The 27120-nt window shown below is 41.8% G+C and overlaps 1 protein-coding gene across 2 annotated transcripts in view; it reads right to left on the bottom strand.

Moving 5' to 3' along the window:
- Nucleotides 1-1523: 1523 nt before the first annotated feature.
- Nucleotides 1524-27120, bottom strand: part of LOC129249365 (uncharacterized) — a 62115-nt gene continuing 36518 nt past the window's right edge. Inside the window, exons 3-10 of one of the 2 annotated variants that reach the window (XM_054889153.1) lie at nucleotides 23466-23789; nucleotides 23210-23384; nucleotides 23031-23120; nucleotides 21454-22971; nucleotides 17322-21364; nucleotides 8424-16078; nucleotides 5560-7409; nucleotides 1524-3172 (exon numbers count right to left, since the gene is read on the bottom strand). In XM_054889153.1, the coding sequence (XP_054745128.1) occupies nucleotides 2256-3172; nucleotides 5560-7409; nucleotides 8424-16078; nucleotides 17322-21364; nucleotides 21454-22971; nucleotides 23031-23120; nucleotides 23210-23384; nucleotides 23466-23789 (16572 nt within the window). In that variant the 3' untranslated portion in view covers nucleotides 1524-2255. The remainder of the gene's footprint in view (nucleotides 3173-5559; nucleotides 7410-8423; nucleotides 16079-17321; nucleotides 21365-21453; nucleotides 22972-23030; nucleotides 23121-23209; nucleotides 23385-23465; nucleotides 23790-27120) is intronic. The other variant, XM_054889154.1, reaches the window with a different exon arrangement.

Genomic DNA, 27120 nt, shown 5'->3' with positions numbered 1-27120 from the left:
CTTTTGCTACCCTCAACAGATCCAGTTTCTCGAAATTTTTTCACCAGCGCTTGAATTTTCGATTCATTCAGACGATTAGTTCTACCGAAAAAAATTACGAATCTTGCGCGAAGTGGCTCTTAAAGATCGACCATTTTTATATAGTAAGTTTCGATAATTTTAATTTTAATTTTTAATTAGAAAACGTGTCGTTTCGTGCAAGTATTCATGGTTAAAATTGTGCAAATATCTACTTGACAAATGCCAAAGATGACATAAAAAAGGTACCGTCTAGGAATTATTCACTACTGACATCGAGGCGTCACTTTTGAATGATCCTTTATAATTATATATGTAGGTATATACTAATAACACATAACCGTGAAAATTTGCGGAAATCACCTATCAATATTTTTTGTTTTTAGCAATATTTAATATTTCCATTATAAGTTATAATTTTCATCTTAATTTTGTTAGGAAATGTTCTTAAAGTAAGCAGATTTCTGATTAAAATCTCAATATAACCGTAAAACTTTGAAATTATACATTTTAAGCCGGAAAATGAAAAAAATGTTGACCACAAATACTTTGTTTTTAATTTTTTTAGAAACTGCATCAATATGTTCTATTCGAATTTTCTATAGAAAATTTTAAAAATATAAAAAATAATATATTTCCCATTCGATTCCCACCAAGGACTGTCACTCCAGCAGCACTCCTCCTACATGTAGGGGAAACGTTTTTGCTGCTACAACAACAACAACAGCAAATACAAAATACAATATATGTAAATACAAATGAAGTTCATATTTTTTACATTACTTTCCCATGATTGACTCAAATAGATGTAGGAGCTTAAAATAAAAAAGGGGTCATTAACATTTTCCTATGCAAATAGTAAGTAAAAAAATCGCTTTTGCCACGTCAACTCGATGACAAAGAATGGTTCTAATTTCATTTAGTTGCATATATCGAGAAGATACTGTATTTTACTTTTTCACAATTTTTTTTTTTTAATTTTAAAATGCCAAATTTTTATGTATTTTGCAGAAATAATTTTTGTTTTTTGTTTAGCTATAGACATTTTTTGCTTAACCCCAAAACATTAAAACTTGAAAAAAAAAAAAAAATTATAGTTATCTGTATTTTTCAAATTTGTTTTCAATTTTATTTAAATCTGTTTTGCATGCGTTTGCTCCTAAAAGCCAGCCAGTTTTTTATTTTTTATTTTATATTGTTTAACCCCTAAACAATAAAACTTAAAAAAAAAAATAATTAGAAAACAAAAAAAAAAAAATATTATTATCTGCATTTTTCAATTTTTTTTCAATCTTATTTAAATCTGTTCTGCATGCGTTTGCTTCTTAAGCCCAGCCAGTTCATCACTGTTTAGTATGTTGAATTTTGGCAGCATTAAATTCTTCGTTCATCGGATATTTTTTTATTAATATATTATAAATTTGAAAAAAAAAAAAAACAGCACAAACATCATTTTCGGAAGGAAGTATACAAAATGTTTTTCCCTATAGTCCCTATTACTCGTTTTCATTTTAAAAGGTAAATAAAAAAAACTTACGTTAAAAAGCACATCGAAAACCGAAAAAAACACTGATTAAATATTTGTGTACACAACGCATGCATAACTAATAATTTTCAATATTTGTTGTTAAAGCTGCTTAATTAATACGCGTTTTAATCTTAAAATGCAATTTTTGTTATCTGCTTTAACACCTTCGTTGCATAAATTTTTACTTTTTCTTATAGCAAATTCTTTTTAATGCAAATCCCAATCATTTTAAAATTTTCCTAGGTAGGCTTTTTACTCGCTGTTTTTTTTTTTAATTTTATTTGCATTAATACAAAAATTTAGTACATTTTTCATGGTCAAAATGGAATATGTAAATACGAATGCATTTAGAAACTAAGAAAACGTTAATTGAAAGTTGAAACGAAACGTTAGATAAACAAAAAAAAAATATTTTGTAAGCTTAAATAAGAATTCATTTATACAAAGTAAAGTAGACATGTAAAAAAATCAAAAGTCATGCACATATTTGCATTTGCAATTTTAAGCTGCCTTACAGCCTTATATACTATATATATCTCCCTCTCTCTTTCTTTATGTCTAATGTATGATACTCACGCACTTTCATATTTTTCCTCTCTTCCTCTCTCTCTTTCTCTTGTTCAGTATAACTGTTTTTTCTGCTTATCTTTGCAACTTTTGACTTAACTAACTAAACTTCATTATTTTTACTGTTACTCCTTAAAACTATTCAATTCAACGGCCACAACAGCGCATCATCATCCTCGTCGTCATCATCCACCAACACTGCATCGCGCTGTGACCAATTGGGAAATTGCTCTTGTACCGCATCCACAGCATCCAAATCGATCACTTCCGTACTCTCAGCTGCAACAAAAGTGCTGCTTTGTGGCAACAAACGCTGCTCTTCAAAGTCCGCATAATAAGAGTCATCTTCCAATTGCATATACGCACTGCCAGTCAAATCGATATTATCATCGGTAACAACCTCTGGCGCCACTGTTATTGGTTCAAGATCAACGGGCGGTTCCATGCGTGCCATTCCACTCGTTCCTACATTCGGCACATTTGGGGCATTCGTCTCCGCATCGACGTCCATCAGCCAAGTGTGCACAGTACTGACACTGGTGCGCAAGCTGCTGTTATCATCATAGCTGGGCGTGCTAGCGCTATGCTTCATTCCCACCATATTTTGATAAATGTTCATATCGTTGTGTCCCAGCTGTACGGTAGGCACTGCTTCGGCATGTAATTTTCCGCCACTCAACAGACAATTCGGTTCGAAGTGACGCCGACAGATTTTGAAATTCATATTCTCATGCAATTTGGGATAGTAGTCGATTTTCAAATTGTGACACCATTTTGTGCAAAGGTTGCGTTGTGCGGGAAAACTATAGAGTTGTTGCATTTCATGACATATGCGCACTATGCATTTGCTGCGATACGGCGCCGGTGGTTTGAGTATATGCGCTGTGGCTGTGGCGGTGCGATTACGTAGTTGCAGGGATGGACGTGCGCCCAGGGATAGACTGCCGTTACTGTTGAAACATTCAGGGCGGAAATGGGCGCTGCATATTTTCTTGTCCGTGTTGCGGTAGAGACCTTCGTCGATTTTCAGTATTTGACACCATTGCCGGTAGAGGTCACCTGAAATTTAGCGAAATGAGTGAATTAGAATCAATACTCGTAATTAGATGATTTGATGATACATGATTTTCAGCGCTTCGGTTTCATTAAATAAATATAAGCATTAAAGGGATAAATACTTATGCACACATTTCAAATAAACTATCCGTTCTTCTAGCCGGTAACCGCGTTTAAGCTAAGGTTTCCATGACGTGACATGTATGGGGGTCCGGAGGCAGAATTAGGAATTAAAGGCTAGGTGGTGGTGGTGGCGGTGGAGTTGTTGTCTGAGTGACACAGCCCAGACCCAATAAGCACAAAATATGTCATTTTGATGCATCTCTGTAGAACCACTACTTTTTATTAGTCAAACCATCATGATTTTGCTATTATCCTGCCTATGCCGTCTATTTTCTTTTTTGCAATTTCTTTCAAGTTAACCATCGAGAATTCCCCCACCATCCTATATCGTAGAGCACCCAGACTTGGGCTCTCACACAGATAGTAAGAGACTGTTTCGTTAGATTTTTTATTGTTGTGCGGACACTCGATCTTCCTGTCATGGTCTTCCAAGGGCCAGTGGCCGGTTATTGTTGACGTAATTCTGAATATGACTGCTCATGGCTTTCCTAACAACTCGTCAATTCTGGATTTGTTGAAATTGGGCGACGTCTGTTTAGTTATTTTGCACGTATCCTGCTTCTGGAATAGCGAGAAGATCTCTCTTTTGCGCTCGCCTTGGTGACAGCCTATTTCTATCGCTTCAGATTCGTTATTGGTGGCCAGGTACCCAGATGGGAGTGATATCTGTCATAGGTGGGTAGGTAGTTTGAAATGGTAGTCGGTCTTTAAACCGACTCACTTAGACTGATGCCGGTACATTGTGATACCACAGCAGCAGTTTACCTGCTACTTCTCGTTAAACGATTTTGTTTTATCAGTATCACTCAAGAACTATGAGCCAAAGTATCTAAATCATAACTGTAAACACTGGCATGGAGCCAGTGGCCTGTGATCAAAGCAACTAACATAGAGAGGTTTTTCCGTGATCGATTGAGTAGTGCCGACGCGAGCAGGGAAGCTGAGAAGAAGGTGCTGAGATGATTCCACCTAGTCCTCCAGACAGCTTCTGGAGAAACGACTTGAAGCAATCCCAAGTCGCACCGATTGGACATCTAACGGACAATTTTCGGTAAGGATACCTACCAAATTCGAGAGCTGCGGCTTTGTTAGCCTTAGAAGTTATCTTGCGCGCTCCCGATCTACCCGTGGCCAGAAGGATCTCGCGACTTTGCACGTTTGCGTACTCGTTGAGCTAACGTGAGGTCACTTTTTCAAGGAGCAGACCAAAGGCTCTAAAGGGATCCCACTCCTCTCATTTTGCGATGAAACCGTCTTCATGGTCCCTTGTCTAGCCAGCTCATCAGTCCAGCAGTTTCTCTTTCTTTCTCAGGCATTCCTCCGACTAATTTTGAATGCACAAACAACGAACCCAAGGCCCTAATTGCCGCTTGGCTGTCGGAGTAGATATTTACATTCTTTACAGTAATTACCGAAGTAAGCAACCAATCCACTGCTTCCTTAATTGCGGCTACCTCCGCTTGGAAATGGCTACAGTGGTTCGAAAGCATAAATTTGAGCTTGATGGGGAGCTCCTCGCAAAATACTCCCCACCAACTCTTCTGTTCAACTTCGTGCCATCCGTAAGCATGTCTGGCCTCCGTACTACGTGTGGAACTGTGGAAAAGTGGATGTCGATATTTTAATAGTGGGTTCTGACTGAAAATGGGCTTCATTACTCTAAAAGTTAGTGTTTAGCGTACAAAATCGTTCCGACATGGTCTCCTATAAATTTTTACGCAAATTGTAATCATTGGGCTTAAGCGCTTGCAGTATTACAATTTTGATCCTGCCTGATTATTTCATGCACAATAGTTTTTGAAAGCCCCAGAGCAGCCGCTCTCTTGTACATGGACTGAAGCGGATTATTGTGCAAACTTGTAGCGAAGAGTTCAGTATGTTTATTTGTTCTCGATGTCCGGCTGGGCACTACCGGACGTAGGCTGTTTGCTACCGAGCTTGTTGAACAGAAACTTCGCACTCATGAACGAATCAAATCTTCCCTCGGCCATCACGAAGAGTAGTTGCACGCGGATCATCGGCCTTGAAAAATGCCTCGATTACGAGCGCACGTAAACAACTTTAAATTTAAAACTAATCCTGTCACCGGACATCTTGTACCTCAAAGACTACCACTTCAGCAGCATTCCCAAAACATGTTTGGGGAATGTTTATGCTGTTACAACGGCAAAAACCCTAAGCTAAATAAGAAGGTTATCAGAAAAAATAGCAAATATTTGCTGTTTGTTTCTTACACCGTCATTTTTTATATCATCACTTCAACTCACCTTTGGGAAAACTGTAGAACTCGACTCCATCTTTGCTCTTCTTGCGTCCGCAATGCGGCAGACAACACTTCATTTCCATTTCCGCAGGCCGTTCCACACTGTGTATAAGCTTGCTATTGTGCCCCAAACGCAGCGTTGGTACAGCCCAAACTCGCAGACTATGGCCACCGATGCAGAAGGACTCGAAATGTTCGCTGCATACGTTATAGCTGCCGTCTACATAGGTGCGTGGATCGATTTTCAAATTGAAACACCATTTGGTGAATAATTCAAAATCGTCTGGGAATTTCGAGAATATTTTCAAATCCGGGCGTGTAGCGGTATTATTGCCGCAATTGATTACACTGCAGGCGATTGCGCTGAGTTTTGGCATCGCCGTGAGGGGTGCTATTGATCGGCTAATGGGTGACACAATTTTTGTAGTTGGTGCAACCAGTGCCGGTGCCGGTGCCAATGGAGCCGTTGGAACTGCCATTGGCGCTGGCAGACACAATGTAGGCACAGCATTGCTATTCAGACCTTGCCCACCAAAACAATCGCTTTCAAAGTGCATTTCACATACGCGCAATTCAGCATGTTGTCGCGCATCGTAAGCGATTTGTGTGCGCTCGGCCCATATCTTAACGAATATATTATTGCTGGGGAAGGGGAATAGGCGCCGCTTTGTTTGTTCGTCACCACAAGCGGGTACATTACATTTGAGTGGCTTTTGGCTGGATATCAAGCTGCCCATGCTGCTTGTAGGCTGCATTCGTGCTGGTGATACGGCACGTTTATTCATTTTTAATGGATCATACTGTCCATTTCGATAAATATCGGTACTGTTATGCCCCAAGTTTAGCGTTGGTATAGCATCTACCACTAAGCGTTTATTGTATTGTCCCCGTTCGAAATGCGCACTACATATCAAATGGGTATTTCGCTGCGTCTCGTTGAAGCGCACGCGCAGATTATATTCCCAACGTTGCAGGAAGACGGGCTCCGTTGGAAAACGGAATAAACGTACACCGGATTGACGTGTACGGCCGCAATGTGGCAGACAGCAAGCACGTATTTTTGCGGAACCGCCACGCACCAGCGTCAATGAGAAGAATGACGAAGGTGGCGCGCGCTCTTTCACGGGATTCAGCTTTTCTTCGCGTATAACATTCAATAGTGAATTTTCACCATCATATGCATCATCATCATCATCGTCATCATCACCGTAATCATCGCCATCTTCATCGCTTGCTGTATAAGCGTAAGTACTACGTTTCGTTATGGAGCTTAATTTGGGCGGTTGGCGTTCAATTGGTGCAAGCAAATCCATATCTTCTTGCTGGTAAGCCACATGCTTTGGCATTTCCATAGGCAACGCGGTGGAGCTTTCATCATTTGTCGTGTCCATTGTCTCCTCATTGTGTGAGCCCTCAGCATAGACTCCTGCATTAGCATTTCTATAAACTCGATCATAATCGGGTTCTTTTTGATGTTGTTGTTGTTGTTTTTTAGACTTGTCATTTGTGAATAGAATAGCTGGCGCATGTTTGCCTAAGTTCAAGGTGGGTACGGCCCACCTAAACAATTTCGCTTTGTTTTCGTAATGTATAATGCAATGACTTTCGAAGTGTTCACTGCAAATTTGATAGCGCCAAGGTGCATCCCCATCGTATTTAATGCCTAAATTATGTACCCATTTCTCGAATTGTTCATTCATTGTAGGGAACTTAAATGTGCGCACGTTATCTTGAAACAGTTGCTTACGACAATGTGCCAGACAGCATCTACGTGAGCCAGGAATCAATTTATTGTAGCCACCAGAGTTGTTAGCAGTCGCCGCTACGGCAGCTGCTGCCGCGGAGGTCGATGGTCTGTAATAAATAAATAAAAATAAATAAATAATAAATTAATTAAATAGAAAATATATTTTAGATAAAAGAATGTGAAAAGAAATTATGTTTGTGGACTACTTCCAAACTTGTAAAAGTGAATTTTGATTATTAATGTAATCTGAACGAAAAAATTCATCTCTTTTAAATCTTTTATATATGTATATATATATATGTATAACTGGTGCGTACACCCTTGTTTTGGGTGTTTGGCCGAGCTCCTCCTCCTATTTGTGGCGTGCGTCTTCATGTTGTTCCACAAATGGAGGTATATGCAGTTTTAAGCCGACTCCGAATGGCAGATATTTTTTATGAAGAGCTTTTTATGACAGAAAACCACTCGGAGGTTTGCCATTGCCTACCAAGGGGCGACCGCTATTAAAAAAAACGTTTCCTTCATTTTTATGAGAACCTACGTTCTCTCCGAATTCCGAATTGTAGTCACGCACCAACCCATTCGGCTACAGCGGGCGCCAGTTTGCAAAAGAAACAAATTCTTTTTCATCAGGACTATGCAACGTGTCACAAGAGTATTTTGCCAATGGCTAAAAGTCATAAATTAAAGTTCGAATTGTTGGAGCATCTACTGCATTTGCCAGATTCGGCCCCTAGCGACTTCCAGCTGTTTCCAGACTTAAAAAAAATGTATGCACGGAAAGCGTTTTTCATCAAATGATGAGTTTATAACGTCTGTGGAGGCGTATTTCGCAGCCCTTTCAGATTCTCACTTCAGAAATGGATTTCATAAATTGGAATCTCGTTGGAAGAAGTATACTGCTGCTCAGGCAGGCTATTCTGAATAATAAAGTGCATTTCAAACCATAAAATTGTGGGGTTCTTATCGAACCTCAAAACTTATTTAGGTATATTGGAAGGTATAGGAAAGCTTCAAAAGCCAAGTGAGAATTGCAGACATATAATCTGTGAATAAAATCTTTCACATATCGGTGGAAAGGTTGACAGAAATAGAAAATAAAAAATTGTATCCACACTCACCGTTCATCCAGCGGCTCCTCGGCTGTATTCCAATCCAACTCATCATCCATATCATCATCATTATCATAGTCATCGTCCGTCTGATTCATTTCATCAATCTTCAAATAACGCGTGGGTACCGCGTCGGCACGTAAAACTTCACCATCAAAATCGGTTGTTTTGAAATGCCATTCACAAATCTTGTAATCGTCTGGGCGTGAACTATTAAACTCCATGCCGAGCGCGTTAAGCCATTTATCAAGCATTTTCTTCTCGGTTGGAAAAGCAAAATGCCGCGTGTACTCACGTCTACTGTGCTTGCAGTTGATTAGACAGCAAATATCATGTACTGTTTCTGATGTTAACTGCGTTTGCCGTGAACGTTGACTGTCTAGCATTGTTTCTTTCGAATTGGAAAAACCATCTGAATAGATATTGGGATCCGTGTGGCCCAAACGTAAAGTGGGCACCGAACCGAGCTTCAATTGGCGTTTAACACCGTAGAAACAGTTGGGTGAAAAATGGAGTGTGCAAATGCGTATGCGTGGTCCCACATTGAAAAGGGTGTCTTCATCGAAGCGACAATTGTAGATCCACTTCTCGCGTAACATAGCATTCGTCGGCAACTTGTGCAGATGTATGCCTTCGTGCAGTTCGTGATACTTGCTCGTGCAATTGCGTATAGTACAAGCTAGTAGCGGCGACTGTGAACCGCTTGTGTTTGATAATCCTTCTGCACCTGTGTAAGGCATCAATTGTGTATTGTTAGCAGCCGCATATGTTTCTGATTCTTCGTTGAAGTCATCATTTGGTGTCGTAATTGATTTTGTAGAAATTTTTGATTTTCTTGCTGTGGCCGGCGGTTTAGTTTTAAATTTCTTTAAATGATTTATATCGAAACTATTTTCATAGATGCGTGGCGGGCGCGAAGGACCCAAATTTAGTGTTGGCATTGTGCCGGGAGGCAATTTGCGAAATTGCATGCAAATCGGATCGAAATGACGCTGGCAAATACGATAGCGCCAACGGCGCGAATAGTCCACCTCAAGTTGGGTATTGTGTAGCCATTTGCGGAAGAGGTATTCGGAGAGTGGAAATTTGAAAAGCGTAACGCCAGGATCTTTGGCGTGGCTATCACAATCGGGAATGCGGCAATGGCGCGAGGTATCGCGGTCTATCGGCGTGTTATTTACGAAGTCCATATACTTCTCGCTATGCTCGCCAGCGTCCGCATTTTCATGATGAATAGCAGCTGCGAAAGAACTACTCGTTTCGGCTTCTTCGTTTAGCTCACTAATGCTGGTACCAATAGCTGCTGCTTGAGGTCTAGTTTTATATTTCTTTAGACAATTTGCATCGAATTCATTTTCGTAAATGTGCAACGGACGCGAACTACCCAAATTCAATGTTGGCATGGAGCCGAGCGGCAATTTGCGAAATTGTAGGCAAATCGGCTCGAAATGACGTTGACAAATGCGATAACGCCAACGACGTGTATAGTCCACCTCCAATTGGGTATTGTGTAGCCATTTACGGAACTGATCAAGAGCAAAGGGAAATTTGAAGAGCGTGACGCCGGGATCGCGTGCGTAGCTATCGCAACCGTGAATGCGACAATGACGCGCTGTATTGCGTTCGACTTGCGTGGACTCACCTAAATCGGCGGCGTCCTCATTCTCTTGGTCACCCGTGTCACCGAAGCTATTGAACATATCAAGCAATCCTTGTTTCATTTGACTCTCGATATCCTCCTCGGCTTCGTCCAGATCTTTTTCTTGTTTTATGTTTAGTGGAAATGGTTTATGATATGGTTTTTGCGTTGAAGTTTCTACAGGCGTAACGACTTTACTGTTGTTCGCGATCTCTTTCGCTTCTTCTTTCAACGCAATTGAATGTTCAACAGGCTGCTTATTATCTGATTTTTCCGCACTTGCAGGTTTGAGTGCTTGGCGTGACTCCCGTTCATGAGATGTATCGGTTTTATCTTTAATAACCTCGGATTTTTTCACCCTCTCATCCTTGACCACCTTCTCCGTCTCTTCTGGTTTGCTCTCCACTTCTGCAAGCATTCTTTTGTCCGACGGATTCTGATAGATATCGGTTTTATTATGACCCAGAAGCAATGTGGGCACTGCATACATGCGTAAACGCTTATTAATACAGTGCTTTTCAAAATGCAGTGAGCATATGCGCGCATGCGTAGCTGACACCATACTAATTTGTGTATTGTATACCCATTTGTAGAGCAGTTCGGCATAGTTGGGAAAGTTGAAAAATTGTACATCGCTTTCAGCGCTTTCTTCGCGCTCTTCGGGTGTTTTCGCATGCACGCAAGTCGGTATACAACATTTGTTAATTGCCGTTTGCAAAAGCAATGAAGCACGTTTTGAATCGGCTACAGTTTCGGGTGCTGGTAGCGGATATATCTTGGGCATCCCTTCAACGCGTGGCGGTAGATTTAGTGTTGGAATAGCCCACATTTTCAAACGTTGCAACTTCTTATCCGGTTTACCAGCACAGATCGGCTCGAAATGTAGATCACATATTTTGTAGCAATACAGTCGGTCCGGATCGACCGTCACTTGGGTGTTGTGGCACCATTTGGCTCGCAACTCCGGATTATCGGGGAATTTGAAGAACTTGACAGACTCGGTGGTGAGATAATTTGAATTACAACCGGGTACGGCACAGCTAATGCGGCGTACGCATGATAAATCGCAGACTCTTGTAAAGGTCTCCTCCAGCTTTTGAAGGCATTTCATAGTTTCCGGTTGATTTTCAGCACGCAGCGACGTAAGCGTGGGCATATGTTTTGTGTAGAGTAATTTGAAATGCATGGGGCATAATTTGCGAGAGTTTTTAGTAGGTTTAAATGACGTTTCAACTTTATCTTCGTCCTCTTTCTTGATTTCTACTCCGTCTTCAGTTTTTACTGCGACTATATTTTCCGGCATCTTAACTGTCTCTTCTTTATTGGCCATAGACTTTTCATCAGCTTCCTTCTCATCGCACAAACCAATACTTTCAAACCACTTACGCCTAAGGACATCTAATTTAGGGGGCTCAAAGAGCTGGTTCGTCAAACGTAATTCCATCTCTTTGCAATCTGGATAGCAACACACTTCCTGCGGCGCTCTTGGCGATTCATTCTTAGGAGCCACGCGCTTGCGCTTAAATGCATGGCTCATCGTCTCTTCGCTTACGGTGTACAAATCACTGGTATTATCATGCCCCAGTTTAAGCGTCGGCATCGCCCCGACTTTTATACGCCCATGCTCATAGCAATAGCTCTCAAAATGTTCGCTGCAAACTTTGTAGGTATGCCAAACGGTTGATGTAACTGGCAAACGCAAATTGTGCGCCCATTTCTCAAACTGGCTGCGAAACTTTGGAAAGGCGCTCAATTGCACGCCTGTCGTTTGTTTGGTATTGCTACAGCCAGGCACGCAACAGCTTATCAATTTTTCTGGCCGCTCAAATGACTCTGGGTTATGGAAGATATCCGAATCATTGTGCCCCAGTAGCATCGTCGGTATGGCGCGCAGCAACAAACGGCCGCCACCGATGCAACGTGGCTCAAAATGCATATTGCAAATAAGTGCATGATGACATTCCGCAGCGTTCATATGCAAATTATGGCACCACTTTTCCAAAACCTCAGCGCGTTCATAAGGAAACTTGAAGAGCCGCACGCCATCGTGTTCTTGTGTGCGATTGCATTGTGGCACGCTGCAACGCTTTATCGGTGTCTCGTCAATTTGTGGCACTGTGGCAATTTCGAATTCACTCTGATGAATCTGCGGATCGTCATGACCCAAATTGAGTGTTGGTACAGAGCCTTTGCGCAAACGTGTGCCTTCACGTTTGAAACAATCGGCGGTGAAATGTGCGCCGCATAGCTGGAATCGATAGCGTTTGGCCTGATACGGGTAGTGGCGACAATTCTCGGCCCATTTGTCCAACATATGGCGCTTTGTGGGGTAGTTAAATAGTGTCACTCCGTCCGACTTCGATTTCATGCAGGAGATTATGGAGCAATGGTTGGCGCGCACATATCTTAACTCGCCCCATTCATGCTCTTCAGGATGGACGCGCGCAAATTGCTTTGGATTCATGTGTATAGGCTGCAAAGGTAGGCCGTTTTCATCTACGCCCAGCTCCATAGTGGGCAGTGCCCATGGTCGCGGTTTATGATTGCCCATTACGTCCGGCTCGAAGTGACGTGCACAAACCATTGCCTGCTTGGCTGCCTCCTCAGTTAGCCGAGTATTTTCACACCATTTCTGTCGCAACCAATCCGGTGTAGGGAAGCGATAAAGCAAGCTAGAGTCAGCATCTCGCATACAGCCATTTATGGAACATTTCTGTGTAATGCCTGAAAGCGCTAGTTGATTTTTTTTCGTGCGTGCCATCTTCGATGGTGTTTGTGAGCGTCGTGATGATGCGGTACTTTCATTAGCCAGTATTTCAGCGGGAGTTGGGTTCTCCAGCGTTTCGTTTTTATGTCCCAAATTGAGAGTTGGTATGGCCCATCGTTTCAGTCGGCGCATGCTAATACAGCGCGGCTCGAAGTGCGAGTCACAAATCAGTCGCCGCTTCACATCCTGCACACCAATCGCTAAATTGTGCCACCATTTATCCAACACCTGTTTGTCGCGTGGGAAAGTGAAGAGATGTACGTTGTCGCGACTACGTCGTTTATTGCAGTGCGGCAGACAGCAACGTTCATTCGTCACCATTAGCCTTACCTTCGGCATGCGGAATATATCCGCTTCGTCATGTCCTAAATCGATTGTGGGCAACGCCCAGGGCTGCATTTGCGGACGTAAGCATTGTGCTTCAAAGTGTAGTGTACAAATACGTGCGTAACGGCATTTCACGGCAGGCATGCGCACATTATGCGCCCATTTTTGCAGCATTGTATCTTTTTTGGGGAAACCGTAGAGGCGTATGCCAGCATCCACATCACGCTGTTGACGGCAAGTCTTAATGCAGCAGCTATAAAAAAACGCAGCACTGTCGGGATTTTGGTAAATATATGTGGAGCGTTTGCCGGACTTTGCATGCTTGTCTGGTTTGGGTAAATGCAGTGTTGGCACCGCCCAGCTTCGCAACGTCTTACCAATGCAATACGTCTCAAAATGACGGCTGCAAATGCGCCAGCGACGACTTGTATGACTTATGTCTTGTGCGCTAAGTCCTAAATTGTGACACCATTTCTCACGCAACGCATTGTCTTGCGGAAAATGCCATAAGCGCGCGTTCGTGCCGCCCACTTTTCCCTCGTTATTTGCTGCTTGGCCCTGTTTCTCAGCGTCCATTTCGCAACCTTCGACGCAGCAATGCGCAGTGCCTACAACATCCACACTGGGATTCTCAAATATCTTATGCTCTGGATCCTGATTCAGCGCTTTAGGAAGATGTAGTGTCGGAATGGCCCACATGAACAGGCGTTTTTTAGCGAAACAGCGTTCCTCGAAATGCAGCGCGCATACCTTATACAGATAGCGATGCGATGGACTAAATGACACCTGCGTGTTGTGTTGCCATTTAGCGCGAGACTCTTCCGAACTGGGAAACGCAGTCAAACGCAAGTTGTCGGTGAATTTCGTCGAACAATTGGGTACGCAACATTTTAGCATTTGAATGCGCGTTGAGCTCGTGATACGCGCATAATTTGCCTCTAATTCTTCTAAAGCGGTGGATTTGGCTTTGCGCGCGCCATCATTGTGCGTTGCCATTTGATAGCCTTCCATGTAGTGCAAGGCACAGAAGCGCACATTCTGGAAGAACTCCGACTCATTGCCACCCGTGTTGCTGAAATTTAAATTGAAGTAATTACACCAACGTTCTTGTAACTTTAGTAAATTGGGCAATGGGAAAAGTTGCATCTGCAGAAATTGTGCCACTTTGCAATCGTGCACGGCGCACTCGTTTACACCCTTTTGTGGATACCATTTGCGCTTGCCAACCTTGCGCCGCTTTTGCGGTAATAGATTTTTATCTCCAAAGATTTTCAAATCATCCTCATGGCCCAATTTCAGTGTTGGCACAGAACCGTACTTAAGTGTTGCACGATCATTGCGCTGGTAATTGAGGCAACTGGGGTCGAAATGCTCACTGCATACCTTATAGACTTGCACCAAGCGCGAAGTAGGCACCAGCCGCAAATAAGTGGCCCATTGCAGATAAAGTGAACGCAGGCGAGGAAAGCGAAACAATGTTACACCATCAACTTGATGAGATTTACCGCAATGCGGTACGCAGCAACGATTATAAGCATTAAGCTGCGCGGATTGGGCTTGATTCGATTCCGCTGTGGCGCGTTTTGATTTTTCAGTATAATTTTTTAATTGTTTCTTACTTTTTTGTGAAGCATAAGTTGTTGCATTAACTGCAGCGATTCTGCCTGCACTTGCGGTACTATGCAAGTGGCGTGTCGGCATTGCGCCAAAACGCAAGCAACGGCGCCGTCGATCCACTAAGCTATAAGCAAAATGTCGCGGGCATATGCGTAAATTTGATGCTTCTGACGTTCTTGCGCCCAGCAAAGCGCACCAACGGCGGCAGAAGCGGCTGCCTGTAGGCGGAAAACGGTACAAAGCCACTCCAGCGCGAGGCGCGCGTCTGCAACGCTCGACAGCACAATGAGCGCGTCGTCGCCGCCACATGTCGCCATGTGACTTACGCATCTTACGCATCATCATCTGATATGTTTGCGGCGCACCGTTGCTTTTGTGCGTACTTTGTTGGTCAGGTGGCGGATCTGGAGGAGCTTTCTTCTTCCTACGATGTCTGAGGCAAGAAAGCCGAAAAACCGAACGACTTATTTTCTCTGCGCCACAATGATGTGCCGTCGACAACGATGCGGATGCCGAAACTGAAACAGGCGATATGGTCGCTGAAGCGGATGGCGAGTTGGAAGTGGTGGTAGTGAAACGTGTTGTTTCATCCGCATTGCTGTAGTTCGTGTTGGAATCATCCTCAAAGTGTGTGGGTGAAGTGGATATTGGTCTTTTTTGTGTATGTTTGCTTGTTACGCGCATGCTACTGCGTTTTACTAGCGCGTTTGACGTTCCCCGTTTCAGTGTACCTTCGCTTTGATTTACACAATCAACAAAATCGAGTGGATCACATGCATTGTAGCTACTCTTATCATCGTCATCGTCGATGAGCATTTCCACATCATCATCATCAACCTCTGCGTCCTTGCTGTCTTCGTTATTGTCTTCCTCGTTATCCTCATTTTCGCTATCATCATCGTCATCATCCTCATCGTCGTTGTAAACATTTTCGGCAACGCTTTCATTATCCTCTTCGGAGTCGTCATCATCGTCGTCATTGCCATAGATATCTTCAATATTCTCATCTTCATCATCATCATCGTCGTCCGAGTCGTCATTGTAGTTGGCTTTATCGTGAACTTCGGCGTTGCTGTATATTTCATCATCATCGTTAGTGGCGGCACTAACGCTCGGAGTAAAATCTTCGACATTTTCCTCTTCCTCTTCATCGCTATTGACAACACCGGCAGAAGCATAGAAATCATTCTCCTCGTCTTCTTCGTCGACGCGATAATCTTCATCATCATCATCGTCGTCCTCATTATCATCATCCTCCTCATCCTGGTCAGCATTGCTGTCATCAGAACGGCTCGCTTTCTTATTCTCCAGAGGCTAGAAATATAAAAATATAAAAATTTGGTATATTATAAAAATTGAAGATATCTGTACATATAAATAAATGTGGAGGTATGTTTGCGGTTTTCGTTTTAGTTGCGGCTGCTGTAGCCGCTTACTAGACCCAGTCTGCGCGATGTAGTCATCAGTTATCTTCATCTAACGGTATATCCAGAAAGCGTGCTGTCTCGGCAGGTTGGGTCCAAAGGGAGAAGGGTTGATAGGGCATGTGAATAGGTGGTTAGTGTCGTGCGGTGTACCTTCACATACTGGGCATGTATGGGGTATGCCGAGGTCGATTCTGGATAGGTAGGCGTTTAACCTGCTACAATATCCAGAACGCGATTGAGCGAAAGTTACGCGAGTCGCATGAGGTAGCTGAAGCTCTTCGACTGCAATAGGTGGAGATTGCAGTCCGATAACGGCATTCGGGTGCCGGGTGTTTAGGAAAGTGATAAGGTTCTCCCGATGAATGCCGTTTAGTGTTCATCTTTATACTGTCCGTTCCAGTAGTTGTAATTGTATTTTGTTCTGAATCTCGTCTGTGCAGTTAAAGAGATGTCCTCCTGATGTGCCTAGGAGGTGCCTCACACTCAAGAAAATATCTACAAGGATGACACCTGTGGTAGCCCCCTAGGAGAATCTGCCTTATTTCCATGGCAGCAGATTCTACGTTACCGGAAAGACTCGGGTTTTTCCCGACCAAGGGATGCCGCCCGGTCTAGCGCACCGTACCTCACCCTATGTTTTCGTTTTAGTATTAACTTTAGCTTTCTTGAGCGTTTTGGGGGGAATATGTATGTACATAGTAATTTTAGGAAATTTGTGATTATTTGGTGACTATAAAAAACGAAAATTATTCAAGGAACCACATTTTGTATTCTAATGAACTTAAAGAATTTGATAGCATGACCCATTACGGAAACGCGCTTACATCCTTTAATGGGTGTTTTGCCGAGCTCTCCGTCCTAATTGTGGTGCGCGTCTTGATGCTGTTCCACAGATGGAGGGACTTACAATTTTATGCCATTTCCGAACGCCAGATGGTTTTTTATGAGACGATTTTTCTGGCAGAAATACACTTGGAGGTTTGCCATTGCCTGCCGAGGCGAGACTACTATTAGGAAAAACTTTTCCTTCACTATTAGAAGAAATCTTGACTTTGGTATTTCATTACCGGGAATCATCAATCCATCTACGGCACTTTCTACAATACATTAAAACTACTTTATATACTCACATTTCTAGCCTTTAATCCGGATGGTGAGGTCGCAATCAAAAGCTTATTGTCAAATTCGAGAGGTTCGTTGTGTCCTAAGTTTAACGTAGGCACCGCATTAGCTCGAAGCTTCTTGTTGCCCATAGCCTCGGGTGGAAAGTGCGTCATACAAATGCGCGCATGATTTCCTCGTGGCTCCATACGCAAATTCGCGCACCACTTGCGCAAAAGGGTCTCATCCTTCGGAAAGCCAAATGTACGTAAATCATTTTCCAGTGTACGCCGTTGACGGCAATGTGCCAAACAGCATTTGGGCAGAAAGACCCCCGGAAGGTTTTTGGGGTTCTCATAGATAGGACCGTTGTGGCCAAGAGCATTGGTTGGCTTAGCCCACGGCCGCAGTTCCTTGCCGTCGATACAACGCTTGTGAAAGTGTAAGCTGCATATTCTTAATGTTGGATCTTTGGTGGCTTTGTCGAGTGACAATTTTAGGTTGTAACACCACTTGCGTATAATTTGATGGCTTACTGGAAACGGGAACAGACGTACACCGTGTTGAAGGCGACTGCGTTTGCAGCTTGGCACACAACACTTGGCAATATCCAATGATTTTTTCATCTTCACATTAGGTACTGCAGCTAATTCGCCGCTGCCATCGTCCTCATCATCGTCTATGTTGCTTGCGGCATCTACCTCATCAGTTGGTTGTGTAGCTGGTGCTGCAGCAGGTGCTGGTTCGTTCTGTAACAGCTCCTCTGCCTTCCTCTCCAAAAGCAATGTTGGCACTGCCCAACGCAATAGACGTGACTTTATAATACAGCGCGGCTCGAAGTGTTGTTCGCAGATACGCAGACGAGCGCACTGGTTGCGTGTCAACTGCAGGTTGTGCAGCCATTTTTCGAGAACCTCTTCAATGATGGGAAAACTGAAGAGACGCATTGTTTCAAAATCGCCGCGCTCCCGTGCACACGTGGCTACACAGCAGCGCGCTTCATGTGGACGTACAGCGCTGCCCAATTCCGGAATAGAATGTATTTCACTCTCGGGTTTGTGTTTTAAATGCAAAGTAGGTAGGGCCCATGAGCGCAAACGTTGTGTTGGGCCAATACATTGCGGCTCGAAGTGTCGCGCGCACACTCTATGTTGATAGCGGCTCAAATCGGACGCCTGAACGCCCACATTGTTGCACCATTTTTCAATTAATTCCGTACCACTACTTGCCGCTGCTGGGAAAAGGTAGAGGCGTTGGGCTGTACGGCTACCGCTTACTTGATTGCTGCCACAGCCGACAACACTGCATTGAGCGCTGCACACCGTCGGCGACGCACAACATTTCTCATAAGTTGCCGCCAAAGATTTCATGGCCTCGCTCAGTTCATCATCGCCATCGGCCAATGCATTAGCCGCGTCTAAAGTAGATTTGTATAGTTTTATAAAATGCAAACCGCAAAGCTTTGGGGTTTCGCTAAGCGCTTCCGCATCGACTTTCATTTGTGCGCACCAAAGCGCATGTAACGGTAAGGCGGCTGGCATATCATACGGTTCGCGGAGCAGCATTTTTGTTGCACTACAATCTGGGTAGGAGCATTTAACTTCATCCTCCTTCTCTGCTCCCACACCAGACACATCAAAATCAGCGGCATCTTTTTCGCTGACAATGCGCGGACGAATTTTGCCGAAGAGCGAGACTTGTATTTGCGCTGGGTCAACTGGATATAGGTCGTCTATGTCGTCATGGCCAAGATTGAGCGTTGGTATTGCACCGTAGTTAAGACGCAATTTGCCCAAACAGACTGGCTCGAAATGATCACTGCAAATTTTATATTTATCGCGGTCTTTAAAATCAAGATAGTCCAATTTTAGATTGTGTTTCCAGCAACGGAATAATCGCAAGTTTTTAGGGAAGCTGTTCATTTGCGCGTCGTCATATTTACGTGTTTTTCCGCATGTTGGTACACAACATTTGGTGACCACATCGTTGTAACGAGCCTCTGGCGCTGGCACTGGCACCAGCTCAATATCCGCATCATTATGGCCCAAAGCTAATGTTGGTACAGCCCATTTGTAGAGCATCTTCGGACCCACACATTCTGCCTCGAAATGACGATTGCAGATACGTACGCCCCGACAGTCTATTGGGTTCATCTTCAAATTATTACACCATTTCCATAACAAATCCTCATCATCGCTGGGAAATTTAAACAGCCGCACGCCATCTAACTCTTTGCTAGCGACACAACCGTTAACGACACATTGCGTTTCAGCAAAGCTTTGCGCTTCATTTGCAAACACGTCTTCAACTTCCGGATCCAGATTCAGCGTTGGTATTGCGCCAGGCATTAAGCGTTTCGCGCCAAACGCATGTGGCTCAAAATGACGCGAGCAAACGCGATATTGGCCGCGTATGGCCTCGCGCGCTTGTTGACGCGTATTGTGGCACCATTTGCGCAGAACCGTGCGACTGTGTGGGAAGCGAAAGAGTTGTACGCCATCGGCGCGTGTGCGGTTGCATGACGCAATGCAGCAGACTTGTTGCATGCGCAATTTGACAGCTTTCAGACGAGCTGGGTTTGTGTAAATTTTATAGCTTGGCGGCGTATTCAGATCAAGCGTAGGCACTGACATTGGTATTGGACAGCGCTTGGAGAGCACCTGTGGCTCGAAATGTGTTGAACACAAACGACGATGGCCATTACCCACCAGAGGAAGCTGCAAATTGTGACACCACTTAGCTAACATAGGGCGATTGAGTATTGGAAAGCGGAAGAGTTGCACGCAGTCCGTACCTCGCCGCTTACGACAATGGGGCAGACAGCAACGTGGTGTCCATGGCTTCAAGGGTTCGTTGGGATCGCGCATGCGACGTCGTTCGCGCTTTGATTCCGCCTTCATGATCACCTGGGGTACCAGTGGCTCTGGATTCTCATACAATTGCTCCACGTTGTTTGCCAAATTCAACGTGGGCAAAGCCCAAAAGTGCAGGCGCCGCTTTTTGCTAAAGCAGTGCTCTTCAAAGTGCAAATTACAAATGAGCAGCGTTGTGAGGTCTTCGGTATCCACTTGCAAGTTATGCGCCCATTTGGCCAACGCATCCGGATCCTCGGGTGTGCGATAAAGCTTGATATCATCAACTTTGGGGTCGCGGCGACATGTCGACACGCAACACTCACCCTCTTCGATACCCTTATTAGGCATCATTGGCTTAGGCCACTGCTCAGCGATCTCTTCCTCGGTCGGCAAACGATGCTTGGGCTCCTCCATATGTCCTAGTTTTACAGTTGGCACAGCCCACTTCTCCAAACGTTTATTGCGTATGCAGCGATCTGCAAAATGCACTTCACATATGGCATCGTTGAAAAGCTTGGTACCATCCGGCACTGGTTTCAGCAGATTCTCGCACCATTTGGTAAGCATTTCATAATTCGATGGGAAGCGATGTAGATTGGCATGATCACGATCACGATTCCGTTTGCAGTCTTGCACACAACAGGTTTCACGTATATTTAATTTCTTAATAACATCAGGATTGCGATAGATATTTTGATCGTCGTGTCCTAAGTTCAAAGTAGGCACCGCAAACGGGCGCATGCAACCACCAATGCAATAGGGCTCAAAGTGCGCGCTGCAGATGCGTACACCCTTATGTAGCGTTTCGATTCCGATCTTCAGATTATGACACCACTTGCGCATTTGCTCTGGACGCCGCGGTATGGTGTGCAGTGTTACGTTATCTGTGTGGCGATTGCGCTTGCAACTTGGCACAAAGCATATGTCCAAGCTATCCAGCATATTTTGAGTGGAAGTTGCGCTCATGGCACTCACATCACTCGCTGTAATATTTGATATGCTGAACTTTAGCCCTGAAACTGGGTTGGAGTACATTCTATCACTGTGGCTGCTGCTCGAGGCAGCGCTGTGTCGATGGCTGTTGTAGGCCGAAGGTGGCGCAGATACATTATGGAAGTTAAAAACTTTGGATGGTGGCGCAACTGGCGGTGTGGGCAACTCGTTCTCATAGATGTTAAAGCGATCGTTATGACCCAAATTCAAGGTTGGTACTGCACCTGAAAGGAGTGAAATATAATTTATAAAAAAATATTCATAAAAAACTCAAGCGAATTGTTCTTTATTGGATTGCAAGTTGGTTTTATACCTGGTGATAGTTTTCTCAAGCCCAACGCTTCCTTGATAAAGTGTGCGCTGCAAATTTTGTGATTTTTCCCGCGGTATATTGCCGGATCTAGGCGCAAGTTATAGCACCAACGGCGCAACAACACTTCGTCGCGTGGGAAGCGATACAAAGATAAATTGAAATCGGACGAGCGTGTGCGCTTACAATGTGGAAGACAGCATTTTTTCTCCTCTAAATAGAATACACCTGGATTATCGTGTATTCTGCCATATGGCGTGCCCAAGTGAAGTGTGGGTACAGCCCAAGGCTTCAGTCGAAATTTGCCAAAGCATCGATCTTCAAAATGACGACTGCAAAAGTGGCGCGGCTCTCTGCTATGCACTGGCAGCCGCGCATTCTGGCACCATTTGATGCGTGTTTTCATGTCATTGGGGAAATTGTAGAATTTGCAATTGCTCTCACCACGTTGACTCGGGCAACCAGGCATACTGCACTGCGCGCGATCGCCAATCGTGAAAGTGTTGGTAATTTCGCGATTCTGATATAAATTCGCCACATCGTCGTGACCCAAATTAAATGTGGGCACCGCCCAGTAGCAAAGCGAATACCGATTGATGCAACGTTTTGGAAAATGTAAGCTACAAATACGATATTGGCTGTATGTCGAACCGGGCTCGGGTAACATTTTGAGGTTATGCAACCATTGATGCAAATACTTTTCATCTTTCGGGAATGTAAAGAATTGTAGAGTGGGACTGGATTGCTTGGTGACCCCACAATGTGGCACACAACATACTGCCCCATCCTCACCCGTATCGACTACACGCGTACGCGATATGGCCGGTGTAGTTGGGAAATGAAAATTGCCAGTATTGAATGGCGTTTGCTGATTTGTGCTGCCGCCATTGCCATTGCCGTTGCCGTTGTCGTTGGTACTCAAGGTACGTTGCAAGTTGGTGTTGTTGCTATTTAAGAATTCATTACTGTTGCTATTGCTACCGCCGCTATTGTTGTTCAATCCGCCAAACGAAAGTGAACTGTCACCACCACCGCCAAAGGATTCATTTGAAAAATCGCTATAACGATGCTGCCGTGATGGTGATGGCAGCGCAGACTTTTGTGCACTTAATGGAGGTGGCGGTGGAGGCGGGGGTGGCAAAGGCGTTTGTAGAGGATATTCGGGCGAGTCAAAGATGTCAGGTTCGATTTTTATTTCGGTTTTAATTTGAGGCATTTGAAATTCACTTGCGCTGCCGACAGCGCCACCTACACTGCCACTAATGTTGCCACTGCTACTGCGGCGCATGAAATTTGGCTGAGCAGGTGTAGAATGTTGTTGTGGGGGTGGAAGATGTGGTTGGTGTTGAAGGTGAAGCTGCTGCTGTTGGCGCTGCAGGTGTTGTTGCACCTGATGTTGTTGCTGTGCTGGATGTTGTTGAGGTGGATGCTGTTGAGGGTGATGCTGCTGTTGCTGTTGATGCTGATGGTGAAAGGCTCGATTTTGCAGATATGAGGAAAAACTATTACTGCCGGGCACTGCTAAATTAAAAATATTTAATACAATTTTAACAAAATAAATAAGCATTTTTGAATATTACTTTCTATAATGCCCATCGAACAGTCTTGGAGATTATAATTAGCTGCATTTGATGGCGGCACCGAGCCATAAGGGACGCCAGCGGGCATTCCTGAAGCATTGGGTACCATAAAGGAAAAATAAAAAGATAATAAGAAGTAAGCAAAAGTAACATAAAATTGTGACAAAAATTTAACGCACCTCCTCGACGGTAAAACTTGCCACAAAAATATGGCGCTGCTAAGCGATGTTGATGCAACTGAATTGGTGTGTGAAACCACAAACGGCATATCGGACAATCATACCGGGGTTGATTGCGATGTTGCGGCATATGAGCGAAAAGCAAATCACGACTGGCGAAACCAGCAGAACAAACCTAAACAAAGAAATTAAACAAAAAAAAAGTTAAAAAATTTATAATTTTTTTAGATTTCGTTTGAAGCAATTTGGCGCTTACATTACAGATATAATTGACATATTCGTGTTGCATATACTCATGCACCTCGCACAGTTCAATGGTGTCAAAATATTTGCCACAGTATTTGTGACAAAAATACATATTTTCACGATGGAGTTGCTCGTGGCTTTGCAGCTCTTCGTTCGACGTGAACGACATGGGGCATATAGAACACTTAAAGTCATATTCGACAATTTCGCAGAGACTCTGAGAAACGTGTTTGGTGTAACTTTGCTTCTTGAAGAAGACCTGCTTGCAACGTTGGCAAATTGGCAAGGTGTCAGAACGTTCCGTTTGCACTTTTCGGCGAGGGAAATTGAGCGGCTGGAAGGAGAGGGAGAGTAATAGCAATTATGTGTTGATAATATTAAAAATATTTGAGGGAATTATGGTGTGCTGTGCTATGCCGCAACTTGTGATAAGATATTTAAAAGAAATTAAAAAAAATGCATATTAATTATATTAAATTAAGTAAAACAAAATAAAAGAAAAAAAAAACAAAATATACTAACGGGTGACTTTTTAGCTATTATCTTTTTAAACAGTTGGTTTAAACAGCTGACGCACGTTTCGTGTTTTGTTTCAATGTCAAACATCTTCAGTTTGGTCTATAATTTAACCAAACGAACAACGCTTGCAAAGCATTGAATTTTATTATAAAAATGCGTGTTCTGTTAAGAAAGTTTATCGCGCGCTTCTTCCATTTTATGGTCAGTTTAATCGACCCACTGAAGCGGCTATTCGAGCTATTGTGACTAAATTTAGGACCAAATTTACATTATTAGACATCAAACCACCAACACGCTTACGTAGAGTGCGAACTGAAGAAAATTTCGCAGCTGTATCGGCCAGTGTTAATGATGACCATCAATTATCGATTCGTCGCCGTTCGCAGCAATTGGGCCTCTGTTACTCAACAACGTGGAAAATTTTGCGAAAGGATTTAAGTGTGAAGCCTTTCAAAATACAGGTGGTGCAAGAATTGAAGCCGAACGACCTACCGCAACGCAAAATTTTTGGTGAATGGGCTCTTGGAAAATTGGCCGAAGATTCACATTTTATCGAAAAATTGTGTTCAGCGACGAAACTCATTTTTGGATCAATGGGTACGTAAATAAGCAGAATTGTCGATTTTGGAGTGAAGATCAGCCAGAAGAATCGCAAGAGCTACCAATGTATCCAGAAATGGTCACAGTTTGGTGCGGTTTATGGGCTGGAGGTATCATTGGACCGTACTTCTTCAAAGATGCTGCGAATCGTAACGTAACTGTGAATGGTGAGCGCTACCGTGAAATGATATCCAACTTTTTTTTGCCCAAAATGCAAGAGCTTGACTTGCACGACATGTGGTTTCAGCAAGACGGTGCCACATGCCACACAGCACGCGTAACAATGGACTTGTTGAGAGGCGAGTTCGTTGAACATTTTATTTCACGCTCGTGACCTGTCAATTGGCCACCCAGATAGTGCGATATAACGCCTTTAGATTATTTTTTGTGGGGATATGTTAAAGCCGATGTCTATTTAGACAAGCCTGCTTCAATTAACGCATTGGAAGACAACATTAAAGCATTTATATGTGAGATGCCGGCCGAAACATTGGAAAGAGTATGCCAAAATTGGACTAACCGGATGGACCATTTGAAGCGCAGTCGTGGTCAACATTTGCATGAAATAATCTTCAAACATTAAATTATATGGACTATACCTACTATCGATTTAGATAAAAATGTCATGCATTTTTCTGAACTTTACGTCTGTTTTTTTGAAAAACTTTCCTATAGCTCGTAAAAAATCACCCTTTATAATAAGAAATAAAATATAAAAAAATAATAATTTGATAAAATAAAGAAATAAAATTAAAATAATTAAAACGAAACAAAATTAAATTAAATTAAATAAAACACAGCAGAATAATATAAAATAAAAAACAAAATTGAATAAAATAAAAAAAAATTTATAAAATTAAAAAAAATTAAAAAAAAATACATAATAAAATTTAATAAAAAATAATAATAAATTAAATAAAAAAATTAAATTAAATAAAAAAATTAAATTAAATAAAAAAATTAAATTAAATAAGGAAATAATAAAATTAAAAAAAAAATGTAATCGAATAAAGAAATAAAATACATTTATATTAAATACAAAATTTAATTAAATAAGGAAATTATAAAATTAAAAAAAAATTAAAATAAATAAAGAAATAAAATAAATATATATTAAATAAAATTAAATTAACTTAAATTATATATATAAAAGAATTGAAATAAATTAAGAAATCTATGACAAAAAAATTACAAAATAAAATAAAAAAAATTCAATAAACAAAATTGAAATACCTAAGTCAAAAAAAAAAAATTATAATTAACTAAAATAAAATTAAATGATAGATAAAATTAAACGGTAATTGTTTCTAAAATACTTTAAAGTAAATAAAACCTGCATAAATGCATATGTGTTATATAAAAAAATACATTAAATATAGTAGTATAAAATTATTAAATGAAATAAAATAACACCCAATAGAAAAAAAATTTACAAAAAATAAAACAAAATAAAATAGAGAAAATAAAATTATATTAAATTAGATATCTAATATAGAATTGAATAAATTAGAAATTTAGTAAAAAAATTATAGAATAAATTTAAAAAAAAATTAGTAAACAAAAAAATTGAAATACTCGTATGTAAGTCAAAAACCAAAAAAAAAAAATAACAATTAACTAAAATAAAATTTAAGGGAAAAATGTGTCTAAAATACTTTAACTTAAATAAAAAATTACATTAAATCAAGTAATACAAAATAAAATTACATTAAAAATTAAGGAGGTCGAAATTTTACAGTAACTGTTAAAAATAATAATTTTACACAATTTCATCACAGAATTTACCGCTATTAAATGTAATGCGATATTCTTAATCCAAAGAATAATTATGCCAACGTAAAATATTTTATTCACACAGAGAGAAGAAATTGCGAACGCAAATAACGACAACTTTTGCACGTGAAAAGCCCTCAAAGCTGGAAGCATCCATATCCGCGCCTTCTATATAAAATATCGAAAAACGGATTCAAAACATTCTAATGGCTTTAGGTAAAAAAAAACATCAATATTCTAAAAATAGTAAATAACTAATCTACAAGGATTCACCGAGTGCATTAAAAAAATTATCTAAATTCAAGAAAATCGATTACGTGATTACAAAAAACGGAAGAGGTGAGCTTAGTGTGCATAATCTTCAAAAAATAAATGAAGTTGGTCAATATACAAGTTTAAAAAGATTATATGTATTGTATTTTTCATAAAATGTTAATATACTCCTTTAAAAATATGTAAACAATTTTTAGAACGTAAATTTAAGTGTTTCTTATTTTATAGATCGTCAACCATGACGACTCTATTCTTTGCATTTGAGCGCTGGGAGAATAAATAGTTACGTTGTATTCAAACTTTAGACGCGTTTTTCTTAAAACTATATTTTTCGAATTGGCGTAAACGATAACTCGAAAAGTTTTTGACCGATCTCCCTGAAATTTTGCACACATCTTTTTTATGATATTACTTTCTATGTGAATACAAGTTTTCGATTTTTTTTTTTTAAACATTTTATTCCGCGAATTTTTTTTCATTTATTGTTAATTCATATAGAA

The sequence above is a fragment of the Anastrepha obliqua genome, chromosome 5 (assembly GCF_027943255.1).
Source record: "Anastrepha obliqua isolate idAnaObli1 chromosome 5, idAnaObli1_1.0, whole genome shotgun sequence".
NCBI classification, from domain to species: Eukaryota; Metazoa; Arthropoda; class Insecta; order Diptera; family Tephritidae; genus Anastrepha; species Anastrepha obliqua.
This window is presented reverse-complemented; position numbering and strand designations above follow the sequence as displayed.